Genomic DNA, 18,445 nt, shown 5'->3' with positions numbered 1-18,445 from the left:
TAGTTGCCTTGATATACAAGTCCCCACGACCTCAAAAAGTCTTGAAGAAGCTTTCAACTTCTCTGATCTGTCTCTCATGAGAACAAAACTAAATCTCTTTCTATTGTGTAAAATCAAATGAGTAACTTAAAACTTGGTGTTGAGGTCATAAGCGCAAGGCTCGGAGATGGTGTTAACTCCTTTGTGGAGCTACGATTCGACGATCAGAAAGTCAAAACCTCCACAAAGCTCGACGATACGAGTCCTGTTTGGAACGAGAGGTTCTCCTTCAACATCTCCGACACAGAGGATCTATCGAACCTGGTTCTTGAGGCTTATGTTTACAACAAAACCAGCAACGGAACGAGATCTTGTCTTGGTAAGATACGAATCCTTGGAACTGCGTTTGTGCCCTACTCTGAAGCTGTCGGGTTGCATTACCCTCTTGAGAAAGAGAAATGGAGCGTCTTCTCTTTCGGATCCACCGTTAGAGGCGAGCTCACTCTCAAGGTGTTTGTAACTGATAACCCCTCGGTCAAGATACCGACTCCAAACCCTATAAAGAAGCTTGCTTCTAACACAAGTCACAATTTGCACAACATCCCCGCGTCAGAGAAGACTAAACCTAGGCTTCGAAAAACTCAACAACCGCCTCAACTGCAAACACTATCTCCTCAACCGCCTCAACCACAAACGCTATTTTCTCAACCGCAAACACTATCTCCTCAACCGCATCAACCGCATACGCTATCTCCTCAACAACAAATGTCATCTCCTCAACCGTCTCAACCGCATACGCTATCTCCTCAACAGCAAATGATAACTCCTCAACCGCCTCAACGGCATACACTATCTACTCAAAAGCAAATGCTATCTCCTCAACCGCCTCAACCGCAGACGCTATCTTCTCAACCGCAAACGCTTTTTCCTCAACACCCACCGGTTATGGAAGCTGCTCCATTTCAACCGGTCAGATATGGTTCACCGGTTCTTGGAGGAGGCGTACGAGCACGAACCACCACCACCGCTCATGATCTTGTCGAGCCAATGGAGTATCTCTTCGTCAAGATCGTTAAAGCATGTAATCTTCCGACAATGGATCCAACCGGAAGTCTAGATCCTTACATCGAAGTCAAACAAGGAAATTTCACGGCGACAACCACCCAATTCGAGAAGAACAAGAACCCGGTTTGGAACGAAGTCTTCGCTTTCACCAAATCAGACCAACAAGCAAACTTCGTCGACGTCATCGTCATGGACAAAGGCGTCATGAAAGACAATTTTGTCGGTTCCATCCGGTTCGATCTCAACGAGATCCCGACACGTGTTGCAACAGACAGTCCTATAGCTCCGGAATGGTACATAGTCAACCACGAGAGAGGAGGCGAGATTATGTTATCTGTTTGGTTCGGTACACAAGCCGACGAAGCATTTTCAGACGCGACGTACTCGGACGCTTTAAACGTTGTAAACAAATCAAGTGTGCGTTCTAAAGTCTATCATTCTCCAAGGCTATGGTACCTTCGCGTTAACGTTATTGAGGCACAAGACTTAGTTATCGTACCAGACCGGACTCGGTTTTCCACCAAATCCGTACGTGAATATCAAGTTAGGTAGCCAGATGGTTCGTACCAAACCGGGTCAATCGCTTAACCCGAAGTGGAACGAAGAGTTTACATTTGTGGCGGCTGAACCGTTTGAAGATCTTGAAATCTCAATCCAAGACCGAGAGGAAACGCTGGGAACAACTAAGATACGGTTTGATGAAATAGAAAGACGGGTTGATGATAACCGGATAGTACCAAACCGTTGGTTTAGTCTTGCGTTAGCGAGACAGACGAGAGTTAGATTTGCAACGACTAGGATTCTTCTGAATGTTTGTTTAGAAGGAGGCTATCACGTTCTTGATGAGTCTACTTACAACAGCAGCGACTTCAGACCATCAATGAAGAAGGTACGAAACCGACATGGGCAGTCGGTTGGTGTTCTTGAGTTAGGGATCTTAGGAGCTGAAGGTTTGAGTCTGAGCCGAGACGGGAAGAAAGAGACGGTCGATGCTTATTGTGTTGCCAAGTATGGGACCAAATGGGTCAGGACACGGACCGTTATGAACTCTTTAAACCCGCGGTTCAATGAGCAGTACACATGGGAGGTTTACGAGCCAGCAACTGTGATAACAATTGGTGTCTTTGATAACAATGGGACCAATGGTGGTAACAACAAAGATGGGAAGATAGGGAAAGTCAGAGTTAGAATCTCGACTCTCGAATCAGGAAGACTCTACACTAACTCGTACCCGCTTCTCGTTCTTCGACCTTCGGGGGTCAAGAACATGGGTGAACTGCATTTGGCGATTCGGTTTACATGTACTTCTATGTTTCAGATGCTTCTCCATTACTGGAAACCACTTCTTCCCAAAATGCATTACGTAAGACCGTTGAAAGTCGTGCAGCAGGAGATTCTCAGGCGGCATGCGGTTAACCTAATGGCAGCTCGGCTAAGCAGAGCTGAGCCGCCACTTAGGAAAGAAGTGATAGAGTACATAACCGATTCGAACTCTCATTTCTGGAGCATTCGGAAAAGCAGAGCGAATCTCTACCGGTTGAGATCGGTTTTCTCCGGTTTACTTGGTACCGGAGAATGGTTTCAAGATATCTGCACATGGAAGAAACCGGTAGCGTCTACAGCGGTTCATGTACTCTACTTAGCGTTTGTGTGTTTGCCAGAGATGATTCTTCCGATAATATCTCTTTGGCTATTCATGCTCGGTGTATGGAACTACAGACTGCGTCCGAGACAGCCTCAACACATGGACACAAGCCTCTCATTTGCAGACAATGTTCACCCGGAAGAGCTTACCGAAGAGTTCGACACGTTTCCATTCTCTTCTCAAGACCCGGGGGTTGTTAAAATGCGGTACGAGCGGTTAAGGAGTATAGCTGGTAGAGCTCAGACGCTTGTGGGAGACATAGCTGGTCAAGGAGAGAGAGTTCAAGCTCTGTTAAGTTGGAGAGATCCAAGAGCTACATCCATCTTCATGGTGGTATGTTTGGTTTCTTCTGTGGTTTTGTATGTTGTGCCGTTTAAGGTTTTTGTTCTCCTCTGTGGGTTATACATCATGAGACATCCAAGACTCAGGCGAAAGACACCTCCTGGTTTGGTTAACTTCTTTAAAAGACTTCCTGCTAAAACAGATTGTATGTTGTAGAATGCAATAACATATAATATGAAACCAAACACACATGAGTTGTGAAAAATCACTACAAGTCTTTTGTTTCCTAGGCATAAACCAAAAGACAATTCTCCCAGAGAGGTTAGCTTAAAGTCTTCTTCTCCTAGATTTTCAATGGGTTATATACACACATGAATCATCATCCGCGCATTAGATCAATGTCCATATGAGCGTGATGCATATCCATCGATGATCTCGAACCGGTTGACCACATGCCTACAGGAGTCTGAACAAGGTTCTGAGGAACAGGAGGCGACACTGGCGCTGCTGTGCTGTCATTGTTCTCCAAAGCATCAGTGTCTTGGACATCCTCAGATGTTGTTTCATCTCTTTTTTTAACCTTCCGTTTCGGAACCGCCCAAAGGAAGCTCCCAACGATAACCTATTAAAGAGACACAACACACAAGTTTTATTTTTTAAAAAAATGAATCTCTAAAGAAGCTTTACAAAGCAGCTTTTACCTGAACATGGCTTGCTGCTATTAGAGGCCCTCCAATTCCACCACCAATGACACGACCATCAGGGCTAGCGAGTGAAACAGCTAGGTTTCCAGTGCGGTTTGAGTAGTCATTGTCAGTTGAGTTCAGATAAGAAAGTGATAGAGATACGAGCTCGAAACGGCCCTATAGATCAATAGGTGGTTATACAACATCAACATGAGTAGTGCCTTTGTTTAGAGCGTTGAGGATAATCATAATAATAATAATAACAAACCTCGTAGATTATAGCTCCATGGGACGGTGCTGGTTGAATAAGAGTTGCAGTAGAGACTGCACCAATAACGGATAAGACACAAATCGCTCTTGGACCTTGCTGAGAAAAAGACAGTACTTTTGATGCTATGTCCTGAGAAACAACAAAAGAAGACAGACCACCTCAAGAAACATAAAAGAAGATGAGTAGTGTTGAAAGATTGAGACTAGAGGAAGAAGACATACTTCACCAACTGAAACTACAATTACGTGCGGTGTAAAGCTCATCCCCGATGACGAAGGCATCATCAAGTCACCTTGCAGAACCAAAAAAAAAATCACAGGTTTTTTGCATCAGGACACAAACTTTAGTTAACGTAACTTGAGAGAAGGGTCCTGTAATAAAAGGTTATAATATTGAATTAAAAAAAAAAATCACACTTGGCATTAAAAATTCCAAAGCTTTAAATTAATAATTAGTCACTAAAAATCATAACTTCCCACCAATTTCCAAAACCAATGTTCTCGTAAACTATATATAAGTCAACAAAGCTCATAAATTCAGAGCCAATCTCCATATCTGAAGACTAAATACAATCACTAGAAGCAGTGGAAACAGGAAAGCTCATAACTTTACACCTTTCAGGGAGAGAGAGAGAGAGGGGGGTTATTACCGATGGAAGCAAGTCTTTGCTTCTTGCCGGAGCCAGGAGGTCTACCACGACCACGTTTGTTAGAGTTTGGGGACATGGAGGAGCCCACTGAAGGAGACAATGCCAAGGAAACAGAACCGTCTTGTCCGTATTTCCTAGGCCGTCCTCTCTTCCTCTTCAGAGACGTCTCACCGGAAGTAGGAGGAGGAGCAGCCACCGCTGAAGAATCAACCGGAGAAGACTCCATTTGCAAAGGAGGAGACACGAACCCAGTGGAGCCGCCTCCTTGGTTCTGGTAATTGGGATTGGAGAAATGGTGAAACCCTTGAGACCCGTGAAATGGCTGTTGAGTCTGAGGAGGAGGAGGAGGTCCAGAACCAGGCATGCCTCTCTGGATGTAGTAAGAGCCCATTGCTTCTCTTCGATCCATAGCTTCTGAAAGGTTCGAACTTTGTGGCTAAGGGGGATGCAAAAGGAGAAGGAAAGATCTGAACTTTTTTTCAATTCTTTATATGAAAAAGGATAAGAACAAAGAGAGAATCTAAAGGGTCGATAAAAGATGTAGACCTTGAAGGGTAAGTTAACATGCAACCTACAAATTCATTTGACCTAATTGGCTTGTGTAGCTTTAGTATCAAGAAGAGAAAGAAAAATTTCCATTCTTTGAACAGAAACAAGAAATGAGATGGGAAGGAGTTTTCTCACTCCATCAACAATGGTGAAGAAAGGGTTTTCTTTTTTTTTCTCTCTTTAAGTTTTTTTTTTTTAATTCGTAATGTGATGTTGCTTTTTTTTTTTTTTTTTTTTTTGCTTTAGTGGAGTGACAGAGGAGGAAACAGAAGAAAACAAAAAACTATCAATCAGATCCCTTCCCTTCCTGCTAAATTGAAAGCATTTACTGTACATAACACACACAATGAGATTATTTTCTTCGTAAATTCAAATTCGAAATTTCAAAGATTTTGATGTCACACTTTGACTGTAAGGCTCTCTCTCCCTCTCTCTATAGACTTCTTTCTAGCATCTAGCATTTCATAGGCGCATGTGTGGCTTATTGCGAAGCTATTGATAGGGGCGCGTGTGTCAAAATCAATAACATCTCCGATGTATTTTTTTATTTTTTCTTTTAAAATAAAAAAATTATATAATAGAGATAAATTTGTTTCCAACATATTCTTCTATTTCTTCATCTAAAAAAGAATATTTTGATATATTCTTTTCTAATTTTATAAATAATCTCTTTTATTTGTGAAAGTTAAAAACCAATCCAATCTAGTGTAATATTCACAAATTTATAATATTATTTACACTCAATATTTTTATAGAAACTATTATGTAAATAAAAAGTATGATTATATATTTATATAAACAGTACATTTTCACTAAAAAATATTTATTTTGGTTATAATTGTTAAAGTAAAAAGTTAAAAGATCATTTTGTGAATAAAAAAATATGCATATATTATAGATAAATGCTATTTTTTCTATTTGGAAGTGAACATAACAATTTTTTTTTTTTTTGTCATCAACTACAGACTCATATTGACTCTGTGAACCACTCCGATAGATCTTGATCCATGTGAACGACAAACGACGGTTGCTTCCTGGCACTGCGTGCTAGGCTATCCGCTTTTGAATTTTGCGTCCTTGGTACATAGATAATCTCCGAACGTGTGAAAACTTCTTTCAGGGATTTAATATCTTCCAAATAGCTTGCAAATGCTGGTCATTCTTCTGGTTCCGAAACCATCTTCACCAACTGAGAACAATCCGTTGCAAATGTAACCTGAAATTACCGTAAGTTTTTCATGCATTATATTGCCCAAATTAGTGCTTCCATCTCTGCATGTAAAGGGGATAGACAAGCTCGAACATTCCTTGCTCCTAACAACCCATTAAAACCTTCTAGAGTACTCAGCCAACCTTGCCCAGAGAAAGCATCATTCTCTTTCCAGGATCCATCTGTAAAACACCATCTCCCTGGAATTGATGGGGGAGTCGTAACCTCAACTTGGGACGCTGTCCTGGTCTCGATCATTACATGTGCATCAGCCCAAAGTCTTGACTCTGTTTCTGCTAATTTGAGGGTGTCCATTGGTTCCATGTCCAAATTGCTAAAAACTTTATTGTTTCTTCCTTTCCAAATATACCAAAGAATCCATGCAAATTGATGATCCTCCATCGGTGGGGAGACTCTCCAGAAGAGGTGATCCATATTTGTGAACAAATAGGTCATTGGGAACATGGTTGGATTTGATGGTATCTTGGAGAGAGCCCAAACCTGAAGTGCTGGAGGACATTCAAAAAACACATGGTTGATCGATTCCTCATCCGCTCCGCAACGGGCACAACATATATCTCCTTGTATTCCTCTCGCTTTCAGATTCTTTTTGACTGCTATACAACATGTAACCAATTGCCATAGAAAATGTTTTAACTTGGGAGGGCACCGTATTTTCCAGCAGAAAGCCTTCAAAGCATCAACTGTGGGTCCAAACAGTAAAGGTGGTCTCTCCCTATCTGGATAAATCCGTTCAACCTGATATCCTGATTTAACTGTATACCTCCCATTGTTTGTGAAATGCCATCCATCCCTGTCCACCATCTGAGATTTACTCAGTGGTATACTTTCTATAATCTTCACATCTTGGGGATCCATCAAAGCCCTGAGTGCATGCGAGTTCCATGTCCGCGAAGTAGAGTCAATAAGAGAATCCACTGTAAGATTTGGGTCGAAAATATGTTGATTTTTTTTTGCTGGTCTCGGGCGAGTGGTTGGGAGCCATGGATCAGTCCATACAGATATAGATGATCCTGATCCCACCCTTTTGATTAGTCCTTTGCTTACCAGAGATCTAGCAGAAACGATACTCCGCCAGCCATATGACGGAGAATAAGAGCGAATCGGTTCCAGGGGTGATGCATTCCTGTAATACCGTCCCTTGAAAACCCGGGAAAATAAAGTATTTGGCTTCTCGATCAGACGCCACAGCTGTTTACCAAGCATTGCTGTGTTAAAATCCGTAATATCCTTAAAACCTAGACCCCCATCTTCCTTATCAAGACACACTTTATCCCATGATTTCCAGTGCATACCCCTTGTCCTTCCCCCTGGACTCCACCAAAATTGTGTGACCGCGGTCGTCAGTTTTTTAGTTGTTGCCTTAGGTAGCCGGTAGCAGGACATCACATGGTTTGGTAATGCCGTCACCACGGATTTAATAATCACCTCATTTCCCCCCTTTGTGAAAAACTTAAAAGTCCATCCATTAACTCTATTATTTAGCCGGTCCTGCACAAAGCTAAAAACTTGTATCTTGGATCCTCCCAAATTTTCTGGAAGGCCTAGATAAGATCCCATACCTCCAAGATTCTGGATTCCCAATATATCTCGTAAGTCCTGTCTAGCTGAGTCCTCAATATTGTGCCCAAACTGGATAGAGGACTTGTCAAAATTTATAAGCTGACCAGATACAATCTCATATTCCTTTAAGATCCTAAGGATAGTATGGCATTCCTCTTTTATAGCTTTACAGAAAAAAAAGACTATCATCCGCAAAAAGAAAATGAGATATCGATGGACATACTCGAGCTACCTTCATTCCCGTTAAAAGTTTTCCTCTTTCCGCTTTTTTAATGTTTGCAATTAAAGCCTCAGTACACAGAATAAATAAATAAGGTGATAAAGGATCCCCTTGTCGCAAACCCCTCTGTGGGACGATAAGACCCTGGGGTTGTCCATTAAGGAGGACCCGATATTGAACCGATGATATACATTCCATCATTAATGTAATCCAATGAAGATCTACCCATCTTCTGTAGGAGAGCCTTTATAAAATTCCATTCCACTCTATCATAAGCTTTACTCATATCCGTTTTAATTGTCATATATTTTCCCTTGCACGCCTTATTCGTCCGTAATCCATGAAACATTTCCTGAGCAATAAGAATATTATCAGATATTAACCTTCCTGGCACAAAAGCCGATTGGGTTTCTGAGATGAGGGAAGGTAAACATATCTTCAATCTCTGACACAGAACCTTCGAAATAATTTTGTACCCAACATTACACAAACTAATCGGCCTCAATTCGGTCATTCTTGTAGGCCTCTCCGTTTTTGGAATCATACAAATATTAGTAATATTTAATTTCGGATCCAAATTTCCAGTTACCAAAAAATTATTCACCATGTCCACCAAATCCTTCTTAATAATATGTTAGGAGTGTTGAAAGAAAAGAACTGTCATACCATCTGGTCCTGGTGCCTTTTCTGGATGCATCATAAACAGGGCTTCTTTGACCTCGTTCCAGGAGTGTTGAAAGAAAATAACAATCTATATTTTAGAGAAAGAAATAGAGTAGGATTAGAGTGATTTTACCTCTAAATGCTAGTAGGGCATCTCCAACTCCACTCTATTTTCTACACTAAACTCTATTATAAAATAATACATTCTCCAACCCCACTCTATATCCCACTCTAAAATAGTGCAACTCTATTTCTTCTCTATATTTGGAGTAACTCTATTTCTTACTATATTATAGAGTGAAACTTTTTTATTTATACTTTAGTCCTTTTATTTTTCAATCTTTTTGTTTTGTAACTATTTATTTAATTTAATTATGCAAACAACACATAATTATGTTTAACACAATATATATAAACATTTAAAATTTATTATTATTAGCCAAAGAAAAAATCACTAAAATTAAAAATATTTTCTTTAAGATTAGAAAAAAAAACAAATACTAAAATTAAAAATAAGTAACTCAAAATAAAATTAAAACCATAGATAAATAATGACTTAATTTTTTGGTAAATTGCTTCCATATCGAGCAAGATTGTTAAAATATTATCCAAATGAGGTAAACGAAGGAGTAGCTTCTTGTTCATGTTGTTGACCACGTCTTTTTTTTGTTTGTAAAATTTGTATTTGTTCCTCTTGAAAATATTCACGAACATCTGGACCTTGCACTAAACTCAAGTCACAAACTAAATACTTTTTGATGCATGTATGTAACTAAAATATATAAAAAATTTATTGGTGATCAATGCATATGGACTACATGTATAATTCTCTATAACATGATATGAGGATGAATGTGATTTTAGCGAACCAACTAAAGTGGGAAGAGAAGTTCCACTTCCACAGATTCAGACACGAAAGAATGATAATATTCAATTTGAAGAATTTTTTGGTCGATTTAGAAAAAAATCAAAGATAAAAAAAATTCATTTCACACTTTGAAATTCGTTAATTGATCACTTGTGGGAAAGATATACTAATAGAGATGTTTAAGTTAAAATGTATTATGTTACTAGTAAAATGTAATGTAAGTTTTAATATAATAAATGTTTCATATAAATATATGATTTATGAAAATTTTGTGAAAAAATAAAATATAAAGAGTCGATTTGTAAATTTTGTAAGTAAAATAAATTAGTTATAAAATTGAAAAAAAAATATTTAAGAATATTCCTTTTTAGAGTCAAATATAGAGTAAACTATTGGAGAGAAACTCTACTCTATTTTAGAGTAACACTATTTTAGAGTGAAAACTAATCTAAAATAGAGTAAACTATTGGAGATGGTCTTATCGAGGTAAATATAGAGGTGGGTTAGAGATGCTCTTAGAGCATCTCCAACAATTCCATTCATTTTTTATGGGGTCCACCCTTAAAATAAAGGGTTGAAGGGGTGATTCTCCAATGGTGACCTTCAATTTTTTTCTCTTAAAAACTTATATTTTACACTTTAATCCTCAATTTCAGTAATAATTCATTATAGTCATTAAAATTTTATAAATTAACAGCAAACTCATATTAATATATGGTATTGACATAATTAGTAAACATATTTAATTATAATAACAAATTACTTATAATAAAAGATAAAAAACATTAACACATAAAACTACATATAATAATAAAACATAAACAATTCAAATTACAATATATATAATACAAAACTAATCAATACGATTATTTCCATAATGCTTTCAAATATGCTCAATCAAAGCATTTTTATGTATCTTTTTTTATGTAAAATATTATGATTGTATTATAATTTTGTATTTGTGTAAATTTTTCGAAATATATTATGTGAAATAATATGTTTATATTATATTTTTATTAATATTAGTATATATTGGTATATAATATTTATTAATATATTATTATTATTTAAAAATAATTTTAGAAGACCACGATTATAATATTTAAGTGCCAATATAATTATAATAGTAGAATGCCAAATAAGAAATAATAAGTACAAAATCATTAAACATATATAAATCAGAGATTAAAGTGAAAAGTAAACAGTGTTTTAAAAGCCGCTACAGTGCCCCTTCAAATTTGAGGGTCTGTTCACTCCTTTAAAATTTGAAGGGATAAAAGGCTGTTGGAATGCAAAACCTTTTAAAAATAAAGGTTTTAAAAATTAAAGGGATAAAGGACCGTTGGAGATGCTGTAAGAGCATCTCCTAAAAGCCCCTTCATTTTTATGTGGTGATTCTCCAATGGTGACCTTCAAATTTTTTCTCTTAAAAACTTATATTTTACACTTTAGTCCTCAATTTCAGTAATAGTTCATTATAATCATTAAAATTTTATAAATTAACAATAAACACATGTTAATATATGGTATTGATATAATTAGTAAACATATTTAATTATAACATCAAATTGCTTATAATAAAAGATAAAAAACATTAACACATAAAATTACATATAATAATAAAACATAAACAATTCAAATTACAATATATATATATATATATATATATAATACAAAACTAATCAATACGATTATTTCTATAATGCTCCCAAATATGCTCAATCAAAGCATTTTTAAGTGATAAATGAGCTTCCTTATTTTTTATTCGAGAATACTTTGGTGATTTTGGAGGTTCAAGACCAAATTTACCTTAATATTAGTATTGTAATATATATTTCAATGTGTAATATTTCAGCTTATATATGGATTTACCTGAATATTAGTATTGTAAGATATATTTTAATGTGTAATATTTCAGTTTATGTATCTTTTATTTTGATGTAAAATATTATGATTGTATTATAATTTTGTATTTGTGTAAAAAAAATTCGAAATATATTATGTGAAATAATATGTTTATATTATATTTTTATTAATATTAGTATATAATATTTATTAATTAATTATTATTATTTAAAAATAATTTTATAAGACCACAATTATAATATTTAAGTTCCAATAGGCCCAATATAGTTATAATAGTTGAATGCCAAATAAGAAATAATAAGTACACAATCATTAAACATATACTAGATATTGACCCGCCCTCTAAGGGCGGGTATATTTTTTGTTTTTTTAATTTTTGCCTAATATAATTTATGTTTGTGTTTGTATAATTATATTTTTGTATGATATGAATTTAATAGAATATATATAATTTTCTCTATATTAAATAAATAATTTATCAAGTTTCATAATTGTGTACTTGTGTCATATATGTTTGGGAAATTATTTTTAATCTTTATTCACCAAATTTGCAATTTGTAATATTTTTTTGTACTTTCATATATGATAACATTTTTAATTTCCCACATTTTATTTTTAAACTTAAGTAGGTGTTTTAACAGAATACCTATAACAGATGACCCTAAAAATTGTTTGATAATAATATAGATTAGTAATATCTAATTAAGATCAATTAGACAAAAGAATTTTAAAACAATAGGAATTTTAAAAACCCATACAAATACACAATGCAAAACAATGTATCAAATTTGAGGCCCAAGGCCCATATAAATAAATAAATTCCGACCACAAACTTATTATAGAGAAAAAAAATCTTTTTAGAAAGATCAGCTCTTTTGATCAAAAAAAAAAAAGAAAAAAGACCAGCTCGAAAATAGAGTTTCTCTCTCCCTCTTTCTATTACAACCGACCGGATCTTGTCTCAGCTCAAACTTAATCGATTTGTAAAAAAAATTGCTCAGATCAGCCCAGGTACATGTAATATCACTCGTTTTGTTGTTAGATTAAATATATTTTGTTGCATGTAATCTTATTTTGAGGTGGAATCTGAGAATTTTATTTTGAATGAAATTTCAGATGTGACGGATCCTCTGTTTCTTGCGACGAGAGATCTGAGTGAAGCTGATCTTAATCGAGCTAATATATGTGTCTGAAGTGTACTGGAGGGAAGGAAAGGTCAACAAAACCAAAGCGTTGATCTTGTCTCCATTGAAAAAGAAGATGTCTGAAAAGAAACTCGTTTTTGTGTCTATAGCATCACCAAACAATTTAACTCCTACATCTGAAAAGCCTCTACTCTACTATGGCCTGTAAGAAATATTTTAAAGCTTTGATTTTGTATATCAGTATATACTATGATTCTTAAAAGCTATATGATGTTGAATCTGAAGCATCCTTAAGTATTTCATAAATATTTGTTCAAAGTGAAAGACTGTCACTTTCTTCTCAGAAACGCGTGGAAGACTGTGGAAGCTGACATGAGTGGCTCTATTCGTTTGAAACCAGAGCAGTAAAAATATACATGGCTCCTATGAAGATCCCAGGTAATCTATTGACCAAATAATAAATCTATGTTACTTTTTAACAAATCGTTTTTATAAGCCATATATAAACTCTTTTGTTTTCTTATGGGGAATGAATGTTTTCTTTTGCAGGCGCTCATTATTATAAAAGAAGTAAGATGATGTTAGTCTACATTTTCTAGCTTTGTTTGTAGGTGCATCAACATTTTCTAATTAGGTAATGTTCTAGCTGAGTAGAAAACAGAAAAACAGTAACAGATAAACTCAGTGAATCTAAAAACATTTTCTAGCTTTGTCTGTAGGTGCATCAACAACATGATAGACGCATGAATTGCATATATTGATTCACTGAGTAGAAAACAGAAAAACAGTAACAGATAACAATGTCATTGGTAAAGAAAAAGCACCATAGTATGGATTTCCTGAACCGAAGTAGGTTGATGGTTGAGTGAAATGCTGAGAACCCTCGGAACTTTGTAAATTCGGCTTTAAATTAGAAACATCTCCCAACACTTGTCTAAAGGCAGAGTCGGATTTGGTTCCATCAGTCAATTTAGAATCTGCTAGACTTTGACATGTAGGTTGATGATTTGTTCTTCTCTTCCTTGTATTGTCTTCTTTGTTCTTCATGTTTGTTGTAATGGTAACTGCATTTCGAGAAGTTAGTTTTCCATTGGTGTTTTATCGTAATCTATGGTGTTCTGTAATGATGGGTGTTAGGGTTATGTTTAGACACAACGTGGGTTAGCTAATGAACTCCCTTATTATTGGATAACTAAATTATTTTAATACTTTTTAGTTTCCTTTATATAAGGAGATATAAACATTTAACATGAAACCACTTGTTTAAATTCATATATGATATGGCAGAGTACAATAACATGTAGCTGATTGTCAATATATCATTCCTATTGTTTTAATTCAAATAATTTTTTATAAATTTAAAAATCTCTATTTTAAAACATTAGTTAGAGTAGATAAAAACAAAGTATGATGTATGTAATGTGAGCAGATTCCTTTGAATCAGTATATCAAAAATAGTAATCAAGTATTTTCTTATAATAGAATGTAAGTCTCAATTGTAAGTACTGCAAATTGAAAAATAATCTAGCAAAGGAACGCAAATATTGGAAATCTTTATTACAAATTAAACTTGAAATAACTGAAACAAATCTGCAAATAAGCACTTATTGTGAAAACATAAACAGAAAACAAAAACAGAAAATAAACAAAGAACCACTTTGGTTTCTTCATTAGCCACTTTTCTTGGAGCTTGAGTCCTCTTTAGTGGTCTTTTCTTTCTTCACAAAAACTCTAGCGCACTGCTTCTTTGTTGTAGAACTTATGTCAGGTTCACCTTCATTGGATTGTTGTTTGCGTTTAGATGATGGGGTTACCACAGTGTCTTCGTTTGCCTGACTTTCGATAACTAAAAGTGAACCCTGTACAAACAATTTACATATGAATCTGGTGCAGTCGTATACATTCAGTTAAAATTCTAAAAATCTAAAATACAAAACCATACCTGTGAACCACTTAAATTAGTAGTTCCCACATCAGACTGAGTCCATGACTCAGTGGTGCTACCACCAGTCAGTAGCATACTTAGATCTTTCCATACTTTACCAACTTTATACATCCCACCTTTGCTAGCAACATTGTTACTCTCAATGTAAATACCAAACATGAAAGTCTTTCCAACCAAATCAGTAATGGCCTCAGGAAAAGATTCAATATCTTGTAGCTGTAATATTCAGTATATGTTAGAAGTTATATATTCTGAAAGTGTATAATAGAGTTGTGAAATACAGGTTATAACCTCCTCAAATGAACCGTTGAGCAAGGCAGCAGCATTTTCAGGAATAACTCTGATTGCAATCTAGTCAAGTAACATTAGGTAAGCTTCTCCAGTACCATCTTTCACCCATACATGAATCCTGAACCTGCATCACATATTTTAAATTAGCAACTTATGAAATTGAAATATAGACTACAAAACTCGCTTAACAAATGTATTATTTTGGCAAGACTTTAGTGACTTTATCATCACACTTTTCACACCACCACAAATGAGTTGTTATCTCATTCCCCTTGACGTTTTGAACTTTTGTTGAAATCTTGTTGACCTTTTTGTTGCAAGCTTTGCATCCAAAATAGTACCATCCCCAATCCTTGTCAATTGCATAAATTGTGGCAATGATTCTGCATTGCTCAATCTACATTTACAAAAGTAAAGGTAGTCCTTTAAGCATTGATACTGTTAGAATATAATTTGCATCAAAACTATTACCTGAGTTGAAGATAGTAGCTCTGCAATGTCTCTGATTGGGTATTGCATCCATTTATCGCGTCTAATCTCTCTTTCAAGTTTGTCTTGTTCGGATTCAACCAATGTCAAAGCATTGGATGCAACATCCCTATTAAAGTCAGCCCCAATAAATTTATTTTAATAAACATAGGTATAGCTTTTCATTTTATAAACAATTTAAATACCTTTTCAAAAAGGCCTCAGTCTCCATTATTGGCAGGTTGAAAAAGATTTGAGAAGCATCATATGAATTTGAAATTTGAACCTCATCTGACATAAATAAACAAACGATTTTGTGAGTTCCAATCTTAAAGGTACTATGATATGATAAATGATAAGTGATAATAGAGGATTGCCTCTATAGGTGCCGACTTTCACAAAACATAAGAGACAGATAACAATATCTCCACCAACTGCTTTGCAATTAGCTTGAATGCTTTCAGCAAATTTTCCCCATAGACAGCAAGCAATCCTACGGCCTCTGTCAAAATAAAAAAGTCAAACTATTAGTTTTAGTAATATGATATAAGGAAAAAACAAATGGGATGACTTACTGAAGGTCTGTCAAACTGAACTCAATTTTCTTTATTTTTTTACCATAACACAGAACTGTGTCAAGAGGTCCCAAATCCGTCACTTCTCCAATAACATCTGAAATAGATCAAAATTAATTAACAAAATGTATTTATCAAACTTAAAATATCAATAGTTACCAATTAAGATGTTTTCATCTTCTACTCCCTGTTGAATAGTCTGGAAATCAACCAAACTGAGAAACATGTTGTCGTTTTGCAGGGTTGACGGAGTGATATCAGTTCCATAGATGAAATTGATCTTGTATTGATGATTGGTAGGCCTGTAGGAAACACTGGGGCCATTGATGGAGAAATTTTCAATGTTTCTCCACGTTCCAACAAGTACTTTTTTTGCAAACTTCTCAAAGTATGTCTTCTTACAGGACGCAAGAATTTTTGTTCCCTTAAAAATAACAAATTGCAGCGATTTAGAAAGTAGAATTGGAGACAAAAGGTAAACTAAGTTATGAGACTTACATGTGCATCAGACATAATGATTTCCAATGTTTCTCCTGAAAGTTTTGTGTAATGCTTCCAGGTGTGGAGCACCTTAACTTGAATACGCCATTCTGACTTGAATGGTTTGATGTCAGCCAAAGCCGTGAGTTCCATGCTTAAAGGTACTTTCTGAATTAGATTTGGATTGTCAATTAAGCTTTAAAGAAGTGTTAAATATTATTAGCTATCGTAAATATAGTGGTAAAGTCCAGAAAATATATTAGTAGGAAATTTAAATGGTGCTAAAGTCCAGAAATATATTTTAAATGGTCCTGATCAAATAGAAAACAGCTTGTAAAAGCGGAAGTTGCATATAAATAGAGGTTTCCTACTATTAAGGAGTGGTGGTTATTTTCGAAAAAGAAAATGATGTGGTGGTTAGTTTTGAAAATTAAAAAGGCATAGTAGTTATCACATTAAAAAGGTATGTATCGTTAAAAATAGTTGTTGGATCCAACTTTTATCAATGGGTCAAACATGTGTTTTAATAGAATATAGATAAATAGAAGGAGTAAAGTAAAAAGTAAACAGTGTTTTAAAAGTCGGTACAATGCCCCTTCAAATTTGAGGGTGCACTGTTCACCCTTTAAAATTTGAAGGAACGAAAAACCTTTAAAAAATAAAGTGCTATGCTCTAAGACCATCCGCAATGGTGAGACTCATTGAAGTCCTTAGCACAAGGGCATTTCAGATTAATCTTGGATATTTTGGATTTTTCTTAAAAAAAAAAAAAAAAAAAAAAAGATGACCATTCACGGGCCGCCACGTAGTCAATGAGACCCGTGAACAGTGTAAGGATCAATCCTTATCAAAGGATTTTAAGGATTCTTTTTTGCACAAACTCTAAAAAAATGGGTTCCACATCCTCTAAGGATTCCCTTAAGAGCTCCCATTGTGGATGCTCTAAGCATGAGAGACTGAAGCTCACACTCAAGAGATGGAGAGTGAGAGTAAGTGATGTGATGTAGTCAATTCTTGTTCCTCTATGGCGTCCACTTCATATCTACTGAGTACTGATGATGATCAAAACTGGCAAAGCTTTCAAATTTATCAAACCATTAGATTTGAACTATATAGTTGACCATAAATACTTGAAACTGTTACTATTGTACATTCATTAAGACAACTGTGAATAAAATGAATTAAAACTGCCTTTGTGTGATATATCAAGTCGTTACTGTTCTTGTCCCTATTCTATTCCCATGTAAATTTTAAAAAATTCTTCAAGAACCAAGAATCTATCAGACAATACAGAATCTGAACTTGATGGCTCATGTGAATATCAAACCAAACAGATTCCATAAGCTTAGACCTATAAAGATTAAGGTAGAAGAGCCACATTGATTCCAACGTTAATGGAACAAAAAATTAATGATTTAGTGTGGTTTTTGAGAAATTATGTGTTTCATGTGTGACAAAGATACGCTTTATCATTTGTCAAGCTCCATTGTTTGAGCAGCTGGAGCTGCTGAAAGTTAACATTTACTTTTACTCTAATTACTACAACTTAGCTTTGTAGACTTGTGTTAATATAAATTTAGAGTTCATATGAAAATGTTTCACTTGCCTAGGTACATAACCGGAAAAACGGTCATTTCATACCCAACATATCACAATATGTTCAATTCATACCCGATTTATACCACTGTGCAAAAACATACATAAACTTTCGAAAATTTCAAATAACACGTTGTTTATCTTTTTGGCGAAATTATACACCGATCGCAACATCAGCTGATATGGCATCTAATTTTGCTGATGTGTAGACCCTGTAGTATCAAGAACTATTCAGTCTTCATATACTCTTGGATTAATTATAGTCAGCTATTTATTCTCTCTCAACGACGCCGTCTCGTAGAAACTTTCATGGACCAAAACAGACCTAGGTTATATGACACTAAGGCCCAATAGAATATCAAAACGGAGTCGTTTTAGCACGGAGCGTAAACAATCCTTGATCAACCA

At 35.3% G+C, this 18,445-nt stretch overlaps 1 protein-coding gene, 1 long non-coding RNA gene and 1 pseudogene across 3 annotated transcripts; 2 read left to right on the top strand and 1 right to left on the bottom strand.

Moving 5' to 3' along the window:
• Positions 1 to 64: 64 nt before the first annotated feature.
• On the top strand, positions 65 to 3,187 carry LOC106349026 (annotated as a pseudogene).
• Positions 3,180 to 5,555, bottom strand: LOC106349025 (AT-hook motif nuclear-localized protein 11). 2 transcript variants are annotated; one of them, XM_048753905.1, is made up of 6 exons: positions 5,201 to 5,344; positions 4,578 to 4,963; positions 4,150 to 4,220; positions 3,926 to 4,057; positions 3,673 to 3,834; positions 3,180 to 3,593 (listed from the first exon to the last, which is right to left on the bottom strand). In XM_048753905.1, the coding sequence occupies exons 2-6, from the start codon at positions 4,939 to 4,941 to the stop codon at positions 3,351 to 3,353; spliced, it is 972 nt and encodes a 323-aa protein (XP_048609862.1). In that variant the 5' UTR covers positions 4,942 to 4,963; positions 5,201 to 5,344; the 3' UTR covers positions 3,180 to 3,350. The 2 variants fall into 2 exon arrangements, with proteins under 2 accessions (XP_048609862.1, XP_013644352.2); XM_013788898.3 differs by having other exon boundaries at positions 4,578 to 5,555.
• Positions 5,556 to 12,002: 6,447 nt separating this feature from the next.
• LOC111207141 lies at positions 12,003 to 17,638 on the top strand. Its single transcript, XR_007322163.1, has 2 exons — positions 12,003 to 12,886; positions 13,027 to 17,638. It is a non-coding gene; the product is annotated as an uncharacterized LOC111207141 (long non-coding RNA).
• Positions 17,639 to 18,445: the final 807 nt, after the last annotated feature.

This window comes from Brassica napus, chromosome C4, assembly GCF_020379485.1.
Source record: "Brassica napus cultivar Da-Ae chromosome C4, Da-Ae, whole genome shotgun sequence".
In the NCBI taxonomy this organism is placed as follows: Eukaryota; Viridiplantae; Streptophyta; class Magnoliopsida; order Brassicales; family Brassicaceae; genus Brassica; species Brassica napus.
Note: the sequence above shows the minus strand (reverse complement) of the source record. Positions and strands in the feature narration are given on the sequence as shown.